Below are 26917 nucleotides of genomic sequence, written 5' to 3'. Positions count from 1 at the left end.
TTCTAGGCCTCAGTTTTGGAAAATTCCAGAGTTGTGTAAATGGCAGCATAGCTGAAAGCATTTGGTCTGCTGCAGTTTGTCTCACTGCAAAAAGTATTTGTGCACTGGCTTGAGATATTCAGCACTGTCTCCGGGCTGTTTATTCCTTTACATAAGTTGTTTTGCGTACCTCCACATTTGACAGAAGTTAAGTCATAGTGCACAGTGGTTGTTTTTATGTTCTTTTGCAGTAATATTTTTTCATGCTTAACATCCCAGAGAAGGAACAAGTAATGTATTAGTGCCTTATGATGATGCATGTACTATCAGATCAATTTTGGTGTGTTTTTTTTACATGTAATATTTATTTCCTGCTTTCCAATGTTTAGGTAGATGTTTCAAGCTTTCTGGCTTGGCATGTGTTGTGAGTAGACTTGCAGGGCACCTGTATCTGGGAGGAATTTTCTTCCTTTTGGTGACTGAATGTACTGACATCTTTCCACTTTCCCCTTCCTATATTTTCTCTTTCTCCATTTCAGTGGGGGAATGAACACATTTTCCTGTAGCTTTCGGGTCTGCCTCTTAGGAGCTTCTCAGCATTTGTGTGTGTGTGTGTGACGGATGGAGAGAAATGTTGTGCAATATTGACTGGGTTTCTGCCAAGGGAAGCAGAGTGGGTCTGCCTGTCATCAGCTGTGTGAAAAGATGCTTATTATACCATAGAAAACACCAGTTGCAATTCTTCAGTAAGCGCATGCCACCATCAAGTTTCTCACCTGCATCTCCTGCATTTTCCTTTACTTCAGAGGAAAGCCAAAATTCCTTGATGGGAGAGACCACCATCATCCCAGTGTGCATGAGAGAACACTCTGCACTGCATAAGAGAGCATGGAATGTAGTGACAGAAGAGCATTCTGATTTGTTGGATGCCCTCTGGTGCATTAGGATGGGCTTTTCTTCCCAATGACCATCTTTAAACTTGCACAAAGGATACAAAAAATCTACTCTGGCTGGCTATAGTATTCTTTTTCTGCACTGAGATAGTGTAATCAGACTTGAAGCAGGTTGTCCTTAGAATCCCTGAGCGGTCGCCGGTTAACCTTCTTCTTTTTACCCAGATTTAGTAAACACAGACAGACCTGACGAACGAACCATTATGACTTATGTTTCCTGTTACTACCATGCATTTGCTGGTGCTCAGAAGGTGAGGCTAAGCAAAAGGCGGATTGACTTTTATTTTTCCCTTTCTCTTTCCTTTTATCAGACTTTTTTCTGTACTATTTCTGGCAAAAGGGGCCATTCTCGATAAGGAATAGTGCATTGCTTCATGCATTTCTTGCCTGTGCCTAAAAGCTCTTTTCTTTCTTTTAGCCACCAGGTGTTACCACAGTGTCTTGCTCCTGCGAGGAATACCTTCATGCTTTAGTGTACCGCTCTGCACCCATGTTTGTAATATCTAGTCAAGAAGGCAACAAACCAAACCACAAAACAACCAGGGAATGGGCATGAACCTGTCTGTGTCTACCCCAAACCAGCTGAGTTAACAGGGCTGTCCTTAACCACCCCGAACTGCATTCTAAACAAGCGAAGGGATAAATATTCTGCAGTGCCTGTCTTCCTGCTCGATATTATTTATAGCAGGGGTGCTGGGACCTTCCTAAACAAACTTAGAATCTGAAGTCACTCAGTCCTTCTTTCATGCCTTTGACTATTCATCATCCTGTTTTTTCTGTCCCCCCCCCACCCCTCCTTTCTCTCTCCTCCCTTGTAGATATTGTGAACTCTCCCAAACCCGATGAGAGAGCTATCATGACCTATGTTTCCTGCTTCTACCATGCTTTTGCTGGAGCAGAGCAGGTACCAGCTGTCTGTGTCTTTGGTTGCTGTGTTCAAATGTGTTCTGCGTATGTGAAGATGAATTTGAAAACATTCAAGTGTCTTGGTTTAATTTTTTTAAAAGAAACCTCAAACACACTTCATCAGTAATTCAAGCATAAATAGATTAGCTGAAGTCTGAAATTAGTATATATAAAAAAGAAAACTTTATTCATCATGAGTCCATTTTAACATATAAATACAGCAACAAATCACCATTATAAAAAATAATGGTGCATTTCTTACTAACCCTAATATGGTTGAAAATATAAAAGCAAAACTATTCATTGTACAGAAAGGGCAAACAAATACACAAGAAATATATGATTATACAAATGTAAACAAAACACAAAATATAAAACATTTTGGAGTAAATAAACCACTTGCAATCTTGCAAATCCTGTGGGGAATTTTAACTCACAGTTTTCTGCAGTAAAGGAAGTAAAGGTCCATAGGTACTTTTGTTTCCATTGTAGCCCCTCTGAAAATTGCCTGTAAACAATTATGCCTGCTTTTTCTGTGGGCCATTTTTCTGTTGGAAACTGCCTATGTTAGACCATTTCCTACCCTTGCTTCTGCCTCTGAAAATGCCTGTTAATAATGCAGGACAAATTTCCTGTATTATAGAGCAATCAGGGTAACTTTCAAAGGAAATGTAAATGTAACATAGTATTGTAGTAATTTTCAAAAGCCCATTTACCTGCATTAAGTGCACTTAACATGGGTAACAGCACGAAAGGGAGAGCATGAACACTATAAGTGAGTCCTTACAATGTTTTTCATAGAAGAATCATTCATTTTATTAATTGATGCAGAACTCCAAAGTCTTGGATAAAACAATTGGCTTATAGTAGGTAAATGTCCCCTGATACGGCGACCATGTTTCGCCGTGAAGGCTGCATTGGGAGGGACAATAAAATGTCATTCAAACAACTTTTGGCAGCATCTCAAACATGGTCGCCGTGTCGGGGGACATTTACCTACTATAAGCTGATTGTTTTATCCAAGATTTTGAAGTTCTGCATCAGTTAATAAAGTGAATGATTCTTCTATGAAATACATTGTAAGGACTCACTTTTCAAAGGCTTTTGAAAATTGCTACATTATATGTTATTGAATTGTCAGTTTAGGTTTTACCCATGTCAAGTGCCCAGGGATGGTAACTTTCAGATGGGTACATGGGCGCACACATACACTTGTGTTAGCACGCCCCCAGGGATGCAATTTTATAATGTGCGCATGTTATAAAATAGCCTGGGTGCGTGTATCTGCACGTCTAATTTTAAGCTTGTGTGCACACACTCAACAGCATAAGTCGGCTTACAGATGCACAACTGTCTGAATTTTAAAACAGGTGCACATCCAGCCGAGGACCATTTTCACCAGTTCATCCACCAGTTCGCCCAGTGTTCAGCTAGGTCCTCCAAACCCCCCGGTTCTTTAGCTTGCACTCCCCACTATTATCCCAGACCCCTCAAACGCTTCATAGATGGTTGTAAAGATTTTTTTTTTTTTTAAATTACACCTCCTCCATAGCAGAAGTAAAGTTACGTGGCACTAAACCCTGGGAGCGCATCCAGGTACATAAGTACTTGCGTGCACATCTCTTGGCCCCCACCTCAGAAGGCTCATGCCCTGACCACACCATGCTCCTTTTTTCTCCGATGCGAGATATTCGCAGATCAGCACTTGTGCACACATCTGCCTGCTTTATAAAATCGGGTGGACATGCGCTAGTACTAGATGCGTGCCCATCTCCCGATTTCAGCATGCGTCTGCCTTTTAATATTCACCTTTTAATGCGGGTAATTGGGCTTTTGAAAATTGCTATGATAGTATGTTACATTCACGTTTTCCTTTGAAAATTACCCTGTATGTGTGTGTAATTTTTACCCACATTGAGGATAGTAAATAATCAAAGCCGCCATGGTGTTTTACCTGCCAAAATGGCTTTCATCATCGGCCTTCCCATAATATCCAAAAGGCACATCAGAGGCTGTGTGGGATTTAATAGGATACTTAGGAAGCCTGTGCAATGAGATAATACAATTTTTATGCAACGTGGGTGCAAAGTAATGCTAGAAATGTAAAAAAATATATTTTCCCAGACAAAATGCCTTCCTACTTACACAGTTTACAACATGGTACAGAAATGGATGCATAAATGACACTACATTTAGGTGTCTTACATTTTGAAACTTACATCTGTGCACCCTCATTGAAAACAATGCCTCTGACACACCTACTTAGCTAGGCTCCTTAGGGTTCAAGTTTCAAAGAGTTTAGGTGCCTAACTTTTGGGAGTTGGGCACCAAAATCATCCCCCTTGAAAAGTGACAGGGGTAGAGCTCCTACACTTAGATGCCTAATTAGTGGGTGGCTGCAGGGTGGAGTAGGGCAAGGTACCTAATTTAGGGGAATGAAATAGAGGTCTAAATTAAAGCCTCAGAGTTTTAGGCACCTACATTTAAGTGAATTTTCAGCTGAAAATGTAGGCTCCTAGGTTCATCTGAAAATCTCCCTAAATATAGGTGCCTAAAATATAGGTAGTGATACCTAATTTAGGCATTGAGCTTTTTTGAAAATTGGTCCCTTAATTTTCAGGTTTAGGTCCTTGAGTCTTAAAGGCAGGGATGCAAGTCCTGACTAAGCTTTTTGACCTTTATCTCTAAATGTTACATCCAAAAAAAAATGTTAAAATAAAGAAATTTAGCAATAAATCATATCTTTCTGGAATGGATGTGTTTTTCTTTTTCTTTTTTTTAAACTTACTGAGCAGACTGGATGGACCATTTGGTCTTTTACTGCCATCGTTACCATGTTACTATTTTTATTTTTTTACCATAAATACTTATGAAAAAAATGTGTTTCGATTATTCGCTTTGTTTTACAGGCAGAGACAGCAGCTAACCGAATTTGTAAAGTTCTTGCTGTGAATCAAGAGAATGAGAAGCTGATGGAAGAATATGAAAGGCTGGCAAGTGAGGTAAAGGAAGCTTGTCTTTACTGGAATTTTATCAATACGTGACAGATGGCAGGAACTTGTGTCATTCTGTGCGCCCTGGCTAGGTTAGGCGCACCCTGTGCCGACACGGCAGTCAGCGCTCCTTACCCATTTTTGCCAGGTCCCCTGCTGCATGCCGTCTGTGCCAACTCTGACTATGTCACTTTCAAAGAATAAGCCCTGGCCACTGCCCCATCCGCATTCCCCCTTGCTATGGTCCTGGTCATTCTTAGAAATCAGGCGAGCCTGTTAGATTGTAAGCCCTCTGGGGGATAGGGAAATACCTACAGTACTTGAATGTAATCCACTTTGAACCACTAAAAAAGTGTGAAAAGCAGAATATAAAATCTAAAGATATTTCTCCACAGAAAGGATGGTGGGTGCATAGAACAGTCTCCCAGTGGAGGTAGGCAGAGACAAAATCAGTAACAGAATTCAGGAAAGCCTGATATAAGCACCCAGCTTTCCTGGGGTTTGCAGTATTGAAACAAAAGGGGGGAAATGGGTGGATCTTGCAGTTATCTCTCATCTGATTCTGTTTAGCTGGAAAGCCAGGCCTCTCTCTTTGTTTTCCAAAGCATTGCCTGCAGGTGTGATAAGTGTCCTGGATAAGCAGCCTAATAGAGGATGAAGGGAGGGGAAGGGAAGGGGTATCTTCCTATGTGAAACTAACACCAGCCGGCTGAGAAGCTGGCAGCCTGCTTTCCTGCCCACCCATCAGCAGCTCCGGTTTCAGAGAAGAAGGTCATTAAGTACGTGCAAAAAGGTAAATATCCTTCTTTTCTTAAGTTCCAGCAAAAAATGACCAGATCTTTCACAATTATTGCAGAGTCAGTGGCAACATCTTGTGAATTTTGCAAAACTAAACTATTAGCAGCAAGCTATTTTGAAAAAATGTTTCTGTGAATATAAGAAAAAGGTAAACTTTTGTTTTTTGAATAATTTTCAAATTTCCCATTCTGCATTTTTCACTTATCTCTAAGCCTGAAGAGGTACTCCTTATCCCCCCTCCCCCAAGTAATGATCTGCTTAGAAGTGACCCATAGTCTGGGGTGTCTTGTCACTTGTGACCGACATCCTCGTATGCATCATTTACTACACATGGGCCAAAAGCCTTCTCTCACCAGCCTCAAACTAAGGCACAGATCACCACTTAGGACCCCTATGTTGGACAGATTTGGTGATCACACTGAGACCTGTTATCAGTTCCCATATTTAGTAGTTAGGTCAGGCATTAAGTTTAGAATGTGAGCTGTGGGATTTGTCAGTCTTTCCAAGCTTTCTGTCCAAAGGCTGTTCCCAGCCCAGTCACTTCAGGACAAGACAGTGAAGCCAAACGTGTCTAAAACCAAACTGCCTACATGCAGGCCTGCTATTTATTCACCTTCCTTTTGACTACTGACGCTTCTGGCCACTGGTGCTGAGAGCCTCATTTCATTCCTCTGACCTGACCTTGACTCTGCCCAAATTTTAGGTACCTAAATATAAACAAAGTTTTTCATTTATGCAGTTAAGAACATAAGAACATGCAATACTGGGTCAGACCAAGGGTCCATCAAGCCCAGCATCCTGATTCAAACAGTGGCCAATCCAGGCCATAAGAACCTGGCAAGTACCCAAAAACTAAGTCTATTCCACGTTACCGTTGCTAATGGCAGTGGCTATTTTCTAAGTGAACTTAATTGCAGGTAATGGACTTTTCCTCCAAGAACTTATCCAATCCTTTTTTAAACACAGCTATACTAACTGCACTAACCGCATCCTCTGGCAACAAATTCCAGAGTTTAATTGTGCATTGAGTAAAAAAGAACTTTCTCCGATTAGTTTTAAATGTGCCCCATGCTAACTTCATGGAGTGCCCCCTAGTCTTTCTATTATCTGAAAGAGTAAATCACCGATTCACATCTACCCGTTCTAGACCTCTCATGATTTTAAACACCTCTATCATATCTCCCCTCAGCTGTCTCTTCTCCAAACTGAAAAGTCCTAACCTCTTTAGTCTTTCCTCACAGGGGAGCTGTTCCATTCCCCTCCTCCTCCTCTTCCGGGGCTGACTCCACCCCGTCTCCACCCCGAACTAGCTATCACACATGCAATAGCGTTAAAGAATGACCCCCTAAGTGAATTGGAATTAGAGTACTTTTAATTTATAGGTGTATTCACTAATTATTTTGCTAGAGTCCTACAGGGGGATGATTAAGCTCTCAATAAGGGCTGGTGCAATAGTATGATTTAGATAAGAGCCTGATTGATTTTTAATGAGTGTTTCTTGCCTAAAAATTAAGGGTTGAACTAGGGATGGGTGGGAGGGAAAGACAGATAATCGAAATAACTACCTCTGGCTTGTTTATTTTGTCAGACACGCACAAACTCTAAAGAATATATCCCAATATTTCACATCTGCAAATTTTTTTAAGTCCTAAGATTTCCCAAAGCAATACTTACTAATTCTCTTCAACCACCATTAAGTTGATCTTCACTTAAAGGATTGAAAGGCTGGTCCTCTTCTACTGCAAAGGGTGCAAGGCCTCTAGAATCTGGGGCTGTGGAGTTCAATCCCTGGATCGCTTGCTGTGACCTCTGGACTCCTCTCCCGGGGGATGCTGTGTTGTGTCCGTCAGTTCCAGACGCCCTCTCTCCTCCCTCCTTATCTCTTTGGCAACTCCCTCTTCACCCGCGGGAAGATTGGTTGCTGCGGTGCCTAATTCCTTAAGTTAGGCTCCTTGACCTTGTGAATGCTCTTGAAGTAAAGGTTTTCTACTTTGCTTTCCCTATTTTAGCAATCAGTATTATCTGTTGTATTAATTCTCATTGTATATCTCATTGATAGAAAGTTATCCTCCCTCCCATGAGATGCATGTGTTACAGATACATTTGATTTGAAACAGATCACAGTTCTACGATTGCAAGGCCCAACCAGTCCGGTCCAGTACATGTACTATAGCACATATTTCTTTAGCTTGCTAGTGGAATTTCTTTGTTTTTATGTTAGTACCCATCAATGGTACTTAGCACAGGATTTATCTAGCAGTATCTGGGCCAATACCTGCCACATATAACTTGTTATAGCACTGCAAACTTCTAGTTGGTAACACTTTAAAAATAACATTAAAGCAACAGTTATACAGTGGGTATGGAGAAAGGAGAAGGTGCTGCGGGTCATCTTGCAAAGGAGTGAGAGCACGTCCGACTCCACTGGAATGATCTATAGCCCTCTGGCACGGACAGGAGAATTGGAGAACAATCTAGTCAAATACTTACGAATGCAGTGAAAAGTGGTTGGTGGTGTTGCTGGTTTGAGATTTGAATCTGCTCAATGTGAATAGGAACATGCCATCTACAGAATCAGTTAGAGGTAGTGCCATCATTCTTCCATCAAGAACTCTGCTTAGTCATGTGGTAGCAGAACCTATGAGGGAAGGGACAATACTGAACCTGGTACTCACAAATAGAGAAAGTGTTTCTAATGTTGAGAAAGGTAGGTACCTGAACTTCAGTGATTCTCAAATGGTATGGTTTAATATAAGAGCCAAAGCGGGATAGGGGGAAGTCATAAAAAGGTCAAAGTCCTACACTTCAGGAGTACAAACTTTGTTAAAAATGTGAGGGTACCTTTATGGAAATGCTGTCAGGGTAGGAAATTGTGAATTACAATGGGCTAAACTAAAAAGAATTATAGTAAGAACAAACTAATCTTTGTTAGGAAAGTAAGTAAAGGTAAGAGAAAAAAAGAGACCGATCTGATTTGTCCAAAGAGGTAGCTGGAAAAATAGGGGGAAAAATGGCCTTTAAAATGTACAAGGGATCTAAGAAAGAGGAGCACAGGGAAGAATAGCTGGTAAAGCTGAAGGCAGTCAGGATGGCAAAGTCCCAAGAAAAGGTGATAATATCTCTATACAGGTCATTGGTTAGATCTTCTCTAGAATATTGTGTCCATTTCTGGAGGCTGTACCTCTGAAAGGATATAGACAGGCTGGAGATGGTCCAGAAAGGGGGTACCAAAATGGTACAGGGTCTACATCAAATCCATATGAGATGCAACTTAAGGGCCTCAAAATGTATATCATAGAGGAAAGATGCGAGATATGTTAGAGATATTCAAATACTTGAAAAATATGTGGCAGGGTACTAAAATTCAGGTTCCTGTCCTGATAGGCTTATATTGGTGAGGGGACTAAGCAGGCATTGGACAATGAGTACTACTGGACTGCTACACTGAGCCTCATTGGTTTAATAAAGGAATGCACTCACAATCTGCTGACAGTCCCTTGCTGTAAAAAAAAAAAGACAGTAAACTCAAGGGAACTGTTTAAGTGAAGATAAAGACTTGTTACTGCAACAGCTGGTATCTCTTTAGAACCAGGAATTACAGGGTTAAACTTCAAGAGACAGAGAGAGAAAGAGATTCCCTCCTCTTTTCTCATTCATGCTGAGGAAGTGAAGCTGACACTAGAGGTCACATGACTGGTTACAGTGACTTAGAGCCCTTACTGATTCAGGAAGTAAGACTTTTTATAGTTCAGCCAATGTACAGCCAGGAAAAAAAAGGTGTGTTGTGTTTTCCCCCCTCCTGGAACATTGTGAACCTTTGAGAGACTGATCTGGCTGAGCAGAATGGAGTTGGCAGACTTGGAGAGAAATATGAGAGAGCTGAAGGGAGGTGAAAGAGGCCAGAACTGTGGAGGAAAAGAAGACAGTACTTAGCTGCAACTGGAGACAAAGAGTTGCAGCCTTGTCCAGAGCTGCTGAGCTCGGAACAAGGCTGTCCAGAGCTCAGCAGCTGTGAATGTTTTTTTCCCTAGGTGGAAAGCCAAGCAGTGTTTCCCACTGGAGGCACAAAGCCACATGGACTCCATCCTTTTCAAAATAATTGTAACTTTTTTCTTACACAGCACTTTATCAGAATGCAGACTGCCTTACCTCAGCAGTATTCACTTACACACAGGGTTTGTAGACTGCCTTCCCTCTGGACAGTGTACACTCACTCCCTCTGGTTTGGTTAGGATAGATTTACAGGAGCTGCCTCTCCTGGAGACATGGGGGCCTCCTGAACCCAGCTGGGCTTCCACTCTTATGCTCTCCAGCTGGTCCCACCCTCAGGGCTTTTCCTGCCCCAGTAAAGTCCCGCCCACAGAGCTCTCTCCCTCTGTGAGATTTAAGATGAGCCTGGTCCTGCACATGCAAGCAGGGGGAAAATGGGGTACTCTATTACACTCTACAGCAGGAGAGAGACTGCATCCTGAGAGGGAAGATGTACACAGCAAATCCCCAGCACCCGGGACTGGCTGGAGTAATCTGTACTAGGCTACAGGGCTACAGGGCTCACGCTAAGTAAACCAAAGAGTGGTATGCATACCTTGGAACTGTGATTTGGGATATTGATTCCTGAGCACGCAGGGGAGGACTGGTTTCATGGGTTGCTACAAATACAGTACGAGGTGGTTGCAGTGATATTTGTATTAACTTTTACCATATAGTTGCATTCTAGAGTATTGATTGACATAGATTTCCAGTATAGAATACTGTCATATGCTTGCTATATAGAAAATTACAATATATGTGCGTTTTTGGATGTCATGCATGTGTTATGTTATATGGTTTTACCATATTATATTCTCACATCTAATGTTTCTTATTCTGCTATTTGTTCATTAGTAAATAATAATTCACTGTTTTCCTGTGTGTGGTAATTCTTGCCAGTAGTGGTCTACATCACAGAATAGGGGCTGTGTAGTGTTCAGTGTATGTGGAAGGTGCAGGACTTATCTTCTTCCAGAAGCTACATGGTAACCCGCAAAGCCCCACCCCCACCCTCTCTGTTCATGTTCACAAGACTAAGTGTGTGTGTGTGTGTGTGTGTGTGTGTGTGTGTGTGGGTGGGTGGGGGCTCCCTTGGCAGCCAGGTACATCTATAGCCTGAGGGGGAGTGCTACAGTTATAAATAATGCACAAGAAGCAAACCTTTTTTGAAAGGAAAAAAATGTCTATAATAAGAGGTCACATTACGAGGATCTAAGGAGATAGACTCAGGAGCAATATCAGAAAATATTTCTTCATGGGAAGTGTGGTGGATGGCATAGAACAGCCTCCCAGTGGAGATGGTGGAGACAGAAAAGAAAGCATAGGATCCCTAATATCAAATTAAGGCCTGGATTTATCAAAATGCACTAAATATCACATGTGATAGGAAAAGGGGTGGTTTTTATGGTAATAGGCAGTTTATTGCAATAATACCTATGTGAGTGTGATAAGGAGAGAAGGAGAGAGAGAGAGCGAGAGCAACTAGTCCTTGTATTGTCTGAAAGAGTTAACAACCAATTCACATTTACCTGTTCTAATCCTCTCATGCTCTTGGTCCATCTCTGGTCTCTCGGCCTTTATATTTATTAAAATCTCCTCTTTCATTCCCATTCCTACCTTGGAGGGGTCTGTCCAATATCCTGCATGAAACCCACATGAAATGGGAGCCATAGCTGTCATGGCTTGTGCCATGTGTTTTCCTTCTGATTATGTCCTGTTTCTCTTCCTTTTTCTTCTCCATAGAACAGACTATCTTCCAGTAATGGTGGACTAAATGATGCAGGATTATTCATGTTTAGCAGCTTGTTGGTTTATTATGTTTTCTTGTGTAATTATTCTGCGATGAGTCTGCGATTTATTTCTGAAAAGCAGTTTATTTTCTTGTATGGTTATGTTAAGTTATAAATAAATAAAAATCGAATCTTTATCACTTATTTACTTAGAATTAATCCAGATAATCAGTCCATGGCCTTACCAATTTGCAGATGGATTACCTGTTGTAGCCATAAATTGGAAGGGCTTCACTGCAACTGACTCTGTGCTCCCAGCTAATGTCGTAAACTCTCTCGAGCAGCCCAAGACTAATTGCTGTTCAGCAGCTTCAGTTGCTGCCAGGGAGCTGGGGAAGGTGGATAATTCAGATTCTGAAATCTGGATTGCTGTGGAAAGAGTTACTGAAAGTTGCATTCCATTCCATGAGGTTGCTTATCTGGGACAGCTGCCAGGACAAATGAGAACCATTGGAGGCAGTTCCCACTCACAGCATTCCCGTTCCAGCTTCACTAGGAATCTTCTGGTGCCAGTAAATAAAGAGTATAATCTCACAGGAGAAAGAACCTTGTGGACCTCTCCCCTGTGCAGCCACTGTTGCTACACCTTTTTTCAAGCCTTTTCTCACTAGACTGGCACCAGACTTTTCTAGGGAACCCTAGTGACAGGCTAAACAATTGATTCTTCTCAGCCAAAGGGAATTTCTAGGTAGGACCAATGTGCAAGTTTTATAAGCGTGGGACACAGAGAGCAGTGCTTATTCAGGCTGTAGATAAGCCTTACCTTGTATCAGTCAATCTTCTTATTTCAATATGGGTCCTCTCCCATATAGCAGAAGTGTTGATGCTGCTATAGAGAACAGCCATGAATTAGCAGTCATTGCCATCTAAGAAGTCAGACTTGGCTTTCCTTGGTCGTTTACTTCCGCTGCTTTCATTCTGCCTTTGGATTAGCTTCTAGAATGGATTCGGCGAACGATCCCTTGGCTGGAAAACCGGACTCCGGAGAAGACCATGAAAGCTATGCAAAAAAAGTTAGAGGAGTTCCGTGACTACCGTCGCAAACACAAGCCTCCCAAAGTCCAGGAGAAGTGTCAGCTGGAGATCAACTTCAACACCCTGCAGACAAAACTCAGAATCAGCAACAGGCCAGCCTTCATGCCATCGGAGGGCAAAATGGTTTCGGTAAGTGAAAGCAGAGAATTTTTCTATTGTATTTTGAAATATCTTATTTTGTGATGTCGATCAATCTAACTAAAGCACCATCTACCATACCTAGTACTATTTATTTATGAAAATTTCTTTACCTCCTTCCTGAGCCAATAAGAAGACTGAGGTGGTTTACAAAAACACAAAAATGCATAACATAAAATAGTAAAACCAACATCACATAACAAACATCCTGCTCCATAAAATATCACACCTCCAAAGACATTCCACCAAATAGCAGATCAAAAAGCTATATATATATATATATATATATATATATATATATATATATATATATATATATATATATCATTTCCAAAATAATACACTATCCTATCAACAAAATTGCTAGAAAAAAATCCACAATAAAATCATCTCTAATGATATTCCACTTAATATACCAGTGTAAAAAAATTGAGATTAATAGAGAACATGGTTGAACTGTTTTTAGGCAAAACAGCTCGATTTACACAGAGAGAGAGAGAGACAGAGGTTACATGTTTGATATAGTCCCAACATCACGACAGCTTGAAGCATTTGGGCCTTAATGTGTTATTCGACATCCACCTCTCTTCACTTATTCACTATTGGGAAGTATTTTTACAACATATATTTTTACATTCCTAGTCTGGTGCTTGTTTGTATAGATTATTTGGAATTACGTTGACTACCTTTGGTTTAATAAGCACACATTTTTAACATAAAAAATCTGAATGAGAATAAACATGCATAGAATTAATTGCTAACATTGTTTTCTACCTATAGAGTACAATATCAGGTTCTAAATTACTCGTGGACAATAACATCAGATTCTAAATTACTTGTGGACAATGTTCCTTCTAATTTTTGAAAGGCTACGTGTACAAAAAGGATCTTTGGGCAAATTTTTATAAGATGGGTTCATATTCCTGCGCTATAAGCCAATATAATGCAAATAATATCAGGATTTCTTGTGCGCACTGAGGGGCATATTTTAAAAGACAGCGCGTGCGTGTACTTTTGTTCGCGCATCAGGCGCGAACAAAAGTACGCTGGATTTTATAAGATACGCGCATAGCCGCGCGTATCTTATAAAATCCGGGGTCGGCGCGCGCAACGGGGTGCATGTTTGTGCAACTTGCGCGCGCCGAGCCCTGCGCTGAGCCCTGCGCTGAGCCCTGTGCCGAGCCCTGCGCGCACTGCCCGTTCCCTCCGAGGCCGCTCCGAAATCGGAGCGGCCTCGGAGGGAACTTTCCATTCACCCCCCCCCGCACCTTCCCCTCCCTTCCCCTACCTAACCCCCCCCCCCGGCCCTATCTAAACCCCCCCCTACCTTTATCTTAAAAGTTACGCCTGCCAGAGGCAGGCTGCTGGTGCTCAATTCCCCGGCCCGGGAGCCGTTTCGGAGGCCTCGGCCATGTCCCCGAAACGCCCCCGGGCTGGAAACACGCCCCGAAACGCTGCGTCACTCACGACACCCCCCTCAGGTAAGCCCTGGGACTTACGCGCATCCCGGGGCTTGCGTGCGCAGGGTTTTTTTTAAAAGGGTTATGCGCGTAACCCTTTTAAAATCCGGCCCTGTGTTTTCATGTGTGCATAGGATTCACGATTTATGTGCACATACACACAGCTTAAGAGGGAGCAGTGCTTGTGGAATATACAGCTACAATTTCATTCCTGATAAGGGACAGTATATTTCAATTTTCAAATTCAGATTGAGTGTCCTGAAGGATAACTGGCAAAGGTCTAATCCTCCTCCATGGGCCTTTCTTTTTCCTCGTAGGACATTGCAAGTGCCTGGCAGAGACTGGATCAGTCTGAGAAAGGTTTTGAGGAATGGTTACTGAATGAGATCAGAAGGCTTGAGCGAGTGGACCACTTGGCTGAGAAATTTAGGCAGAAGGCGTCCTCTCATGAAACGTGGTCACATGGTAAGACTTAATAGTAATCTCATTACTCAACAGAAACAAAATGGGGCAGAACTGTCCAGAGTTTTATAGGCCCACTGAGATGTTGGAATTGGCACCCATTTGCATTAGAAAAGATTGTATCTATGTTGTATCTGGAGGCATTTCCATATAAACCTGAACCTGGCTTGAATCAATTAATGTTCCATTTTGTGTCTCCAGACTTTCACTGGAACAGGCTATCAATGCAAGAGTACCCCATTTTCACAGTTCTTTGTTGTCAGTCTATTTAGGGCAGTGGGTGCTTATAACTTAGCAGCAGACTCATCTGTGGTTCACAGTGGAGAGTCCATCCAATCCCAAGTTTCAAATGCTGTGCCTGTCACTACAATATAGTTCTAGCGTGTGTGACCTGTTCACATCACTGGTTCCACATATCTTATATCATGGTGCTTTTATTCCCCTATGTTGTGTGTTATTCTAGCATATGTCACATGCATATGCCCCAACAACGGAAGGAACAGTCAAGTAAGTGAAAAGGCGAGGATTAAACTCATGCAGCAAAAATGCTGACAAGATCTTGTCAGGTGTCAGCTGGCCAGGCAAATGCATAGGCAAATGAATGTCATTAAAACCTTTTCATAAGTCTTTGGGTGGCATATTTCATTCAGGCTACAAAATTACCAAAAACATGCAACCATGAATGGAATTTCTATTTTTTCAGTGCAAATTTTGCACTGCGGGAAGGCACTTGTAAAATTTAGCTCATGTGTACCGTAATAAACTTAAGACATTGAGAGACCAACACTGAGTAAGCCAGTTAGTGGACAAGTTCACTATATTTAAAGTAAGGCTGACACTGCTACTGTGAGTAGTAGCACTGGAAGCGTAAACTACACGCCATTTAATCTTCCAGCGCAATGTATTATAAGCCAGTGGGCAAACTTACAGCTGGGGGAAGTGGAGATGGGGGGGGAGGTCTGCATATCTATCAGGCAAAAAGCTCTGGTAGATTTGCAGACCTCCTTGACAATGGGATTCCAAACTGAAGCCTCTTCAGTCTTGGGATCTGCTATTCTGAAACAGGAAACTACTTGATCAGCCAGCCTCATACTAGTCTAAGTGGCTTTTGAAAATTGTTTTCGCTGTTATTAGACTCCACTCCACCTGTACTCCTTTTCCCAAATAGCTATTCCATCCACTTCAAAACATAATTTTTATTTCCCTCTAGCTCAGAGTAGGCATGAGTCCAACTGGCGTTCCTTTAGCCTGTATAGCTCCTAGTATTTCCTGTGAGAGAGAAAATGTCATTCCATTTTATCCTGTTATACCAGTCCAGTCCGAACAGATGGGTTATGTCCCCCTCTTCCAGCAGGTAAAGGCAGAACACACCAGTTTCTTCCATGATCTCATCACCACTATGTATAGGTGATGCAGCACAGGATCAACCCAGCATACTCTGCCTCCAGCAAATGGTAAGGCTGGCGGGGCAGCACAATTTCATGGAAGGCACTGATGCCGCATTGGACCAGACCTATGCTGCGTCTAGGAGAGTGAGCTGACTTGGAAATGTTCTGAGTCCCAGACTAGACTTGGTAGAACCCAGGAATGGGAGGAATCTCCTAATAAGGAAAAAGGAGAACCTATGTTTGTTCGATGAAGCACGGCTGGGAAAATCCTCCCACTCATTCTTCCCCCTAACCTCCTCCCCTGCTCTGCCTGGCAGTCTTTTCTCAAAAAACTAAAAGAAAAGAGACTTGGAGGAGGCAGGGAAAGATTTGGGCAGGGAATGATTTGGCTTGTGCACCTTTCTTCCTTCAGGGTTAGTGTCCACTAGGAAGGAGGCTAGGGTACTGTGTCTTTTGGAGCTGTGTTGGGTCTGGGCTTCTCTGTGGCCTATAGAAATATTGGGTTACCATGGTGACTCTTGCAGCTATAGGAGAGTGTTCGGGGGAGATTCCAGGGGAGTGCTTTTCAGTCTCTTGAATGCCAGCCACTGCTCTTCCTACTGTGGGAAGATCTTTCTCCGATGATCTGCTGCTGAAGCTCACATTAGAGAATACTTCAGGTGCAGCTGTTCTGGCAGGAGCACTTGGCATTTTGGGCCAGGCTCCTGTGAGTGTCTCAGTGTTTCAGCAGATGTGGATAGACTCTACCATGGAGTATGGCAATCCCCCCTTCCCAATTCTGGGCCCTACAGAGGACCTCTTAAATCAGGCCCATTTGGGCCAGATACAGAATTATGGGGATTTTTCTGCTTCCTACATCAGGCTTTCTGTGCCATACAGCAGCCTGGAAGAAAGTTCAAGGCAGTACCCAAAGAAAGGCAGCAGACCCTTCATCTCTGAACTTGGAGGAGACACAAGAGGATCACCTGGATTTTGCCAGCTATACATCTATAGCTTGGAGAGAGAAGATGATACAGTTATTCATATGTTTCAAAGAAAAGAGATAGTAGCTTTGTTTGATCAAGTAGTTTCCTGTTTCAGAATAGCAGATCTCAATGCTGAAGTGGCTTCAATTTGGGATCCCATGGTTAAGGAGGTCCACAAATTTACTAGAGTGTTTTGCCTGCACTCTGAAGTGGAGAACATGGTGTGCATGGAATGGGAGATCCCAGAAAGTAGCCTCAAAGGGATGAAAAATCTTCTTAAATTCTATACTCTTTCTTTAGATGCTTGATTCAGACACCATGGCTAGATGCCCTTGTTACAGAGGTCACCAGATGTATCCTGATAGAGGGTAGCATTTTCTTCAAAGATCCTCAAGATAGGAAAATTGTTTACTTTCACAGCTTTGGCAGTCCAGATTTCGATTTGTTGCAGTTTCGTGGTTAGAGTGCTCTTATGCTGGATTCAACAACTCATGGAGAGTGAGGAAGTGATTAGGATGGAATCAGCTGCAGCCTTCTTAGTGGATGCTCTGTTTGATCTTCTCTATACTTCTAAGTCAGTGGCTTCAGCTGTCATGGCTAGGAGACTTCTTTGGCTTCGTCACTGTCAGCAGATTCCTGGTTGAAGTCTCAGTTGGTAAAGCTTTTCTTCAATGGTAAGCTCCTGTTTGGGGAAGATTTGGAGCAGCTAGTGAAGAATCATGGGGATCTAAAGCCACAGAGGCTCCCTGAGGATAAACCTCAGTCTTCCTATCAGTCTGGTAGAGGTCGCAGTCAGTTTCTGGATTCCAGTGGTATAGGCCAGGAAAACCTTTATCTACTTATTCCTTTCATGGATCATATGGTTCTAGGGGTAAGGATTAGTCCTTTACAAGTTTTCCAAAGCCAAGGCTTGATTCTGATTCTGGGACTGATCAGTCTTTCCAATGAAGTGCAGTGGGTTCACTCTTTGCTACTTCCAGTAAGTGGTCACTTACAGCAGTTTTACCAGGAGTGAACCCAAATAACCTCAATGGATACTGGAGGCTATCCGTCTCAGTTATTCCTTAGAGCTCATCACTCCTGTTCCCATGTCCTTTATGGAATCGCCTTGTTCTTCTGTCACCAACTAAAAAGCAGTTCACAATACTATGAGACTCCAGCTGTTACAGGCTGTGGAACAAGTTTTGTTCTTGGAAATGGGTCATGGTTGGTATTCAAGTCTCCTTTGTAGTTCCCAAGAAGGATGGGATCTACTGACCCATCCTTGATTTTAAAGGAGTAACCCCAATCTTTGAATCTTTCATTTCAGGATGGAGACTTTGTTCGGTGCTAGGGGCCCCTTGGCAAGGCGAGTATCTATCTTCTCTAGATCTTTTGGAGACCTATTTTCATATTCACATCAAACTGGAAGATAAGAAGTTATCTATGTTTTTGAATCCTTCAGGAACTTGCAGTTCAGGGTGCTCCTGTTAGGGAAACAGACCCCTATGGTATGGTGGTTGGCACAACCTAGAGAGCGAGCCCCCTAGGTCCACACTGACTGCTGGTAGATGAACCCAGGGATGGGACTGGTCTGGAGCTTCACCTACACCAGCCCCTTTCCCCACAGTTTGAGCCCTTGGTTTCTGGGTGCTGGCAGGACTTTGGTGAGAGTCCCTCTGGGTCTGGCAGATGGAGAGTCTGGGATTGGGCTAGATCAGGGCAAGCAGCAAAGGAGAGTAATCAAAGTCAAGGCAAGAGTCAGGAGTAGGCAACAGGCAAGAATGGTCAGTGTCCAGGCTAGGATCAGTGGCAGGAAGCAAACAAAAATGGTCGGGGGGCAGATTAAGGTCAATGGCAGGCAGCAGGCAGAAATGGTCAGTATCTAGGCTAGGGTCAGATCCAATGGTCAGTATGAGGTAAAGCTGGAGCAAGGAGAAAGGAGCTGGGCAAGGCTGGGCAGGCTGGAAAGACAAGGCAAGGCAGACTGGGTACAATAATGCAAGACAGGCTGGAGAGATGCTGAGGCAACAAGTAGTGCAGTCTATGCAGGAGACCCATTGCTGAGGCACCGTTTGGGAGCGTGGCTGAGGTTTATATGCAAAGCTGGATCATTTGTCATCTTCAGGTCCATAATTCTTCTAGGATATTAAATACTCCAGTTTGATCTGCTGTTTCCAGGAGTTTAAAACTTCTTGTACTTTATAGTTGGTGTCAGACTCTGGGACTGTTTCTGTGGGTTTAGGTGGTTTTCGTGATGGCCAAGAGAGGATCAATGGTTTTAGCAGTAAGATGTGGAACACATTGTGTATTTTAAGTGTGGGAGGTAACTTCATCTGGTATGTAACAGGTCCCAGCTGTCACAGGATGGGGAATGGCCCAATGAATTGGGTCACAAATCTAATATTTATTTATTTATTTATTTGATAAGTTTTATATACCGCTATTTGGTAAAGCCATCATAACGGTTTACATAGTGAACAATTTTTCATGGAAGTTTTGAGATATCATAACAGAGTGAACAATTACAGGAATAAACATAACATAACAAGTCTAGGAAGTAATATAAGGTTGGATGAGGAGGGAAGTATGTTAGATTGTAGATTATAGTTGTGAGTTCATTTGAGAGTTGGTATGTGCAGATGATTGGGGGTCCATGAAGAATTTACGAAACAATAAAGTTTTTATGTCTTTTTTGAAGATTTTTATGTTGTGTTGAGTTCTCAGGTCTTCAGGTAGAGTGTTCCAAAGATTCAAAGGTTCTGAGTGTTTAGCCACATGAGATCCCTCGGTGTAAATTGGGCGGGGAGGGGGGTTGTTCTTTGTTTTTTGTCTGCCTGTGTTTTAAAATGACTGGCTACGTGAGTGAGCAGAAGGTTGGTCCTTTGCCATTGGTTCAGCAGGTCTTGATTTGTTGGATTGAATACTGGATAAGGCACTGAAAGTAGCATGAGGAAAGGTACCAGTGGGTGTTTGCCATACACAATCTGAAAGGGCATAGAGCCCGTAGAACTGCCAATGTGATTGCTGTGGCAGAATTCTGCCCGTGGAAGAAGATTAACCCTGTCATCTTGTCTCTCATTGACGTAAGATCTTAGGAAGTTCTTGAGGACTTGATTAATTCTCTTAGTTTGCCTATTCCCTGAGCATGGTAGGCTGCAGTAAAGTCTAGTGTAATTCCAAACTTCTTACAGAGGCCCCTCTAGAATCAGCCTTGAATTGGGTGCCTTGGTCTGAAAGGATGTGAGAAGGGCATCCATGAAGGCAGAAGATGCACTGAATGATGAGATGAGCCTGCTCTTGGGTGGAGGGCAAGTCTGGGAGTGACATGAAATGAACCATCTTTAAAAATCAAACCACCACAACCCATATTATGATGTGGTCATTGAAGAGAAGGAGATCTGTGATAAAATCAGTGGACAGGTGAGGCTAGGGTTTCTCAGGGCTGACAATGGCTGTAATAGCCCACAAGATTGGGTCCGTGAACTCTTGTGCTGGGCACAGGTGGCACAGGACTCTACAAAATGCCTCATGTCGGACTTCACCTGAGGCCACCAGTAGTGGCAAAGAAGTTCTTGAGTTTGGGTGATCCTGGGGTGTTCTGTCACCTGTGAGTTGTGGGCCCATTGGAGTACCTTTTCACAGAGGTGCTTGGACACTACCTTTTTCTCAGGTGGAACTGGTATGGCTGTTACAGCAATTATCCTGGGTGGATCTATTATGTGGTAAGAGGGCTTTGGAATATTCTCTGCCTGGAAGGAGTTTGAAAGAGCATCCAATCACTGGTTTTCTTCTGCAGGACAGTAGCAAAGTTCAAACTTGAAGCAATTAGAACATAAGAACATAAGATATGACATACTGGGTTAGGCCAAGGGTCCATCAAGCGTAGCATTGTGTTTCCAACAGTGGCCAATCCAAGTCACAAGTCTAATTCCTTTTGTGGGATGGACAGGTTGTTCATGCTGTTTTGGGGGTCTGTGCTAAGGGGAAGTGGCCTCTAAAGTTACTTTATCTAGGTGGATCAGGGACACAATCTCTTCAGTGTATTTGATCCACTGCTAGAGAGCCCCTGAGATTATTCAAGCTCATTCTATGAGAATGTAGCCTTCCTCCTGAGCATAAATGATTGCAGTTACTTCAGAGGATATTTGCAAGGCGACTATATGGTCATCCTTACATTCTTTTGTTAAGCACCACAGATTGGACTTTTTTGCTAGAGAGGCATAGCTTATGGAGCTGGAGTTCTCAAACCGGTCTCTACTTCCTCCTTACCTGAGTAGTGGAGCTGTTTGGACTGGACTGGTGTAGCAGGATGAAATAGAAGGAGAAATTTGTACCTGTTAATTTTCTTTTCATGAGCCCTGCTACACCAGTCTTGGACCCTTCCAGGAAGTTAGGCCTCTTTGGGTTGTGCTGTGTGTGCAGATCAGATATCTAGCTTCCATATATTTCAAGAGTTCAGGTCTTCCTTTTCTCTGTGTAGTTACTCGTCCTGTGCTTTCATTCCTTATTTTTTATCTGTTGATTTTTCTTAGATAGGACGGCTGGAGATATGAGGATTTTCCCTATCATATGTTGGAAGTTTATTATTTTAACTCTTAAATTGAATGATGTAGTGTTTCAGTGCTCTGTCATAAGAATACTGGGTTGTTCTTGTTGCACCACCTATACACAGTGGTGATGATGTCAAAGAAGAAATCAGTGTGCTCTGCCTCTATCTGCTGGTAGGGAAACATAACCCACTTGTTCTGTGGTTGGCTGATGTAGCAGGACTTATGGAAAGAAAATTAACAGATAAAAAAGTTCTCCTTTGCATTTTCTTTTCCTCTGTAGAAAACCACAGGAATCAGGCCCATACCACACTATTTCCTTTTAGTCTGTCCGATTCTAGCGGAATGGAATTTGGGAAAAATAATCTGAAGGAAAATGTTCATTCTGCTTGGAACTCTTTATCGTTTTTAAAAGCAACAGTATTGTGACCAGCACAGCAACTCACAGCACTCATCCACTGAAAAGTGGCATTGCTTGTCCCTACATGCTATTTCTGCACGCTGTTCACATATGACTCCATCAGCCCACTTCCCCATGCATATTTTTTTTCACAATTGCTTTCACAAGTATTCATTGGGATCTACATTGTACACATGCACCCTCACGTCTGCACTCAGATTCATCACTCATGTGTAGATAGCACTCAGCCTAGGAAAAACTTCAAAGGACACCAAATATCAACTAAAAAGAAAATTGATTATTACAAAAAAGTATTATTATTTTTCTCCCTTCCTGGGGGATGGGCAGGAATGAGGGCACTGGGTTTCCAAAACATCTAGGTGGGGAGAGAGTGAGGGTCTTGCCTCTACCTCCAGGTGATATTTTCTGCTACTCCCAGAGACAGAGCATCAGTATGATTGGGTGAGGCTGAAAGACAAAAAGCAGGACAGTCATTAAGGGTGCCTCACTGAAAATAGTTGCAAAGAATTAAAGAAGGCAATATATACAACTACATATCACCTCCAGAATAAATCACAGGGAATGCATGCATACATCCACTGGTGGCATGCCTGGTTTTCAGGATACTGGTCTTTTAGAGAGACTACTGCATGCTCTGAATAACGGGGGAAAAGAAACAAAGTGGGAAGAAGCGGAGATAAAAGAGGCTTATAATTAACACTAAAAAACATGAAGGAAAAAATACAAAGATAGAATGCACAGAAGAGAAAAAGATATACAATATAACTAAGAAAAACAAAGTCAAGCAACATGACAGACAACACAAATAGCACGTGTCCTGCCATTGTATGAAACAGATGTCAATGCCCAAAGCACAGAAAGTGAATATTACATGCACACATGCACAAGCACAGCAGTGAGGGACACAAAAAATGAATAATAAAAACTTTTACAAACACATCAAAAGCAAGACGTTTGTGAGGGAGTCATTTAGGCCACTAGATGACCAGGTGATAAAAGGGGTGCTCAGAGAAGACAAAGCCATTGCAAAAAAATTAAATGAATTCATGCTACAGTCTTCGCTAAAGAGGATGTTGGGGAAATGCCCACACAGGAAACCATTCTTTGAAGGTGATGAGTCAAATGAACAGAAACAAATCACTGTTAAGTTGGAAGAGATATTAGAGCAAATTGATAGTCTAAAAAGCAACAAATCACCAGGACTTTATGGTATTCACCCCAGAGTTCTGATTTATTAAGGCTTTTTTCCCATTCTGTGTCCATGGAAAAATAGCTCAGTAAATTGGGTTTTCAGGCAGTATACATTTGAGATAGTATGGAGCTAGATGTTTGGGCAAGCATTTTTGAATTCTTTCCCTTAAATTATGCTGACATCATGTTTCCCTGTCTTTTTTTTATAAGAAACCAAAGTCAGCTGAGCAACTTTGTGTGTCCAAAAAGGAATAATGAGGTTCATGCAAAGGGCCTGTTTGCAAATAGTTTGTGTTAGCCCCTAACTGGCGCCTTGAACAGCCAGGGTAGCAGTATCCCTTCATTAACAGAAATGTTACAGTAAATTGAGGATATGGCTCTCCCTATTACTCAAATAAATATCTTTACTATTTTTATTTTAAACATTTAAAGGTTAATATTAATTCGCGGACTGGATTGCAAAGCGAGCCGGCCAGGTTTATCTGGTTAACTTTAGGACTACTCTGCATATCAGCCATATATCTGACTAACCTCCCAGCAACATTCCTACATTATCTAGCTAAATGTTAACCAGATAACGAGATCCAGCTAAAGTTTAACCAGATAAGTGCCCAAAATATTCAAAAGTCTGCATTTAGCTAGATATCTTATGAGTTATATTTATTTATTTATTTAATATATATTTCTATACCGGACTTCATGAATAGAATTCACATCAGGCCGGTTTACATGGAACTTAGGGGATTAACAATTGTAACCAAACAAGAAGGCCGAAACAAGCAAAGTTACATATAACAAGGGCATTGAACTTGGGGGCTATAGTAGCCAGAAGTAGGCAGAGCGGAATTAACAACATATAAATAATATATGACGGGTTAAGAGATTAGTAAACATCCATAATTGGCTAAGTGCCTCTGAATATGGACCTGTCTGTTAACTGGCACTCATATTATTTTCTGTGCACATTTGATTTAAATGGAAAGCCACTACCAGAAGTTCTTTGTATTTGAATTTTGGATTTACTTACCTTTCCAAACTGAAGTTGAAAGCAAGTTGTTTTTCAGATACAGTAGGTATTTCACTGCCCGAGGATTTAAAACCTATCTTTACTTGAAACAATGGAGGATGATATGACTTGCCCAAGGTCAAAAGAAGCATCAGTGGTAGAAGTGGGATGTGAACCAGGAGCCAGGGGAGATCACCTTAAACCAGGGGTCGGGAACCTTTTTGGCTGAGAGAGCCATGAACGCCACATATTTTAAAATGTAATTCCGTGAGAGCCATACTAACTACAACCCCCCACCCTCCTGACTCCCCCAAGACCTACCAAATTAATTTACTACAACCCCCACCCTCCTGACCCCCCCCCCCCCAAGACCTGCCAAAAGTCCCTGGTGATCCAGCGGGGGTCCAGGGCTCAGACAAATCTTTAATAAAAAAGTAAAAATCTAACAAAACCCCCCACCCTCCTGACACCCCCCCCAAAGACCTCCAAAATTAATTTACTACAACCCCCCCCCCCCAAGACCTGCCAAAAGTCCCTGGTGGTCCAGCGGGGGTCCGGGAGCGATCTCCTGGACTTGGGCTGTCGGCTGCCAGTAGTCAAAATGGCGCCGACGGCCCTTTGCCCTCACTATGTCACTGGGGTCGACCAATGGCAGCAGTAGCAAAGGGCCGTCGGCGCCATTTTGACTACTGGCAGCCGACAGCCCAAGTCCAGGAGATCGCTCCCGGACCCCCGCTGGACCACCAGGGAATTTTGGCAGGTCTTGGGGGGGGTCAGGAGGGTGGGGGATTTTGTTAGATTTTTACTTTTTTATTAAAGATTTGTCTGCGAGCCAGATGCAGCCATCAAAAGAGCCATATCTGGCTCCCGAGCCATAGGTTCCTGACCCCTGCCTTAAACCATAGCTAGAACAAATCCCAGGCCCTGGGTGGTGGTATGTATGTAACCAGGGACATCAAATGTCCAACAAACCAAGTTTGTTGTGGTTAAATTAAAACATTGTAACCTTGCCAATTTAATTTTCATTCATAATTTTCATTCATGATTCTCAGACATGGGGGTTTCTATTTTTTTTTTCTAGGCAAAGAGCAGATTTTGCAGCAGAAGGACTATGAGTCTGCCTCTTTGACTGAGCTGCGTGCCATGCTGAGGAAACATGAAGCATTCGAGAGTGATTTGGCGGCCCACCAGGAGAGGGTAGAACAGATCGCTGCCATCGCCCAGGAGCTGAAGTATGTTCCATTTACAGGCACACAGCTGCTGACATTTAACCGATAAACTCTTTCCCATGCATTTGATAGTGTCATAGGTGCCACACAGGAATTCCATAGATAGTTTCATAAGTATTTTATCTGTGCCTGCTTGTTGAGGCCTTTTTCTTTTCAGAGCTAAGTTTAGATCCTGCAAGTATACCCATTTTGAGGGACGGCTTTTCAATAATAAACCGCCCCTCTCCCCTCCATCTTTTGTTTCTGTTCACCTTTCCAAGTTATCTGCAGGACAGAATATGAGAGCTGGCTTGAAAATACACCTAAATAGAAAAACTCCACTGCAGAGTGACAATAGAATACTATGTAAAAAAATAAATACACCCTGCCGCTAACCAACATGGAGGAATCCATGGTGTGACAGCCTGTATTTTTGTCCATATTAGTTAGTGGTAGGCTGCATTTTTTACATAGAAAACATACTGGACAAATGTTGGCCTCTAATTTCTATTATAGTGTATGCAGAATAGATGCTGTTTAAGTGATTAAGGGTTAGCATACATTTTTTTAAATTGGATTATGTATTTGCCATTCTTGATCCCTTGATTGTATTGAAAGTACTTCTAGAAATCAGTAATGGCACAAAAAGTTATTTATTGTATTTATAATAAACTGTAAACGATATTCAGGGAACAAGCATGTCCTATATCAGATAATACATAGTCTAGGTTGGGTTTTCGTATGGGGAGCCCCATCCTGGTTTTAAACTTCGACTCCATGAACTTCTAGTTCTGTTTTGCGCAGGAAGATCCGTAAGTCCCTACACATCAAGGAGCAGAACTAGGAATGGCTTAGTTCGCCGAAGATGACTTGAGCACTAGGTAACCTTTCATCCAGGCTTTCTTGTTGCATAGAAGGAAGTCTTGTCCCAGGGGAAAGTTGTGACTTCCATGGGAAACATAAGCAAAAGTCATGGCCTTCTAGTAACGTAATCTTGCCTAGTACTTCTTTCTCATTGTTAGGGACTTCCTGCCAGCTCCCAGTGATTCAGGGTATAAAACGGCCAATTTCCTATAGCCCGCGGAAATGCATGGTTCCACAGGCCTTACAGCTCATTTTCTAAAAGAAACTACCCTTTCTGTGGTCAAGGCAAAATAGTATGTGTGGATTTGAAAATGAAATCGGGTGCTGCTTGCTTCCCCCTCCATCCTATCCATGCCCCATTTTAATGCTCATTGGGACATCACATTGTTCTTTACCTGCATGGAGGGGAGCAGTTTTCAACCAGGAAATCTAGACAGGTAATTAAGTATTTACCTGATTAAATCCTTTGGAAAGTTGTCCTTCCATTCACTTACCAAGCTCGGTGATGTGACCTTGTGTGTGTAAACAGGCTGACTTTCAGATTCCAGCACAAGGTTTTTCAGTAATACCCATTCCCACCCACTGCCCCAATCCTACTGCATCAAGATTGTGGGAACCCAGGGTTTTAGTACAAGAAGCAGTGACTGCTTTCGGAGGATTCATCAAGGTCGAAGCAGTAACTTCTGAGCTAGAGGCTGTCTATCTGTCAGTCTCAGAAACAACCTGGAAATGTAGTGAGGTGCTTACTCTACCATGCCCTTCATTGAGATGCTTCCCTGTCAGCAGCATGAAAGATCCTTGC

General features: G+C 42.5%; 1 protein-coding gene across 2 annotated transcripts in view; it reads left to right on the top strand.

Annotated features, from left to right (window-relative positions):
• The window catches only part of ACTN2 (actinin alpha 2), a 177080-nt gene that overhangs the window by 94926 nt on the left and 55237 nt on the right, over positions 1–26917 (top strand). For both annotated transcript variants that reach the window (XM_029593816.1, XM_029593817.1), the window contains exons 8-12: positions 1751–1836; positions 4748–4840; positions 12382–12612; positions 14399–14546; positions 25125–25275. In XM_029593816.1, coding sequence (XP_029449676.1) covers positions 1751–1836; positions 4748–4840; positions 12382–12612; positions 14399–14546; positions 25125–25275 — 709 coding nt within the window. The remainder of the gene's footprint in view (positions 1–1750; positions 1837–4747; positions 4841–12381; positions 12613–14398; positions 14547–25124; positions 25276–26917) is intronic.

The sequence above is a fragment of the Rhinatrema bivittatum genome, chromosome 3 (genome assembly GCF_901001135.1).
Source record: "Rhinatrema bivittatum chromosome 3, aRhiBiv1.1, whole genome shotgun sequence".
Lineage (NCBI taxonomy): Eukaryota > Metazoa > Chordata > Amphibia > Gymnophiona > Rhinatrematidae > Rhinatrema > Rhinatrema bivittatum.
Note: the sequence above shows the minus strand (reverse complement) of the source record. Positions and strands in the feature narration are given on the sequence as shown.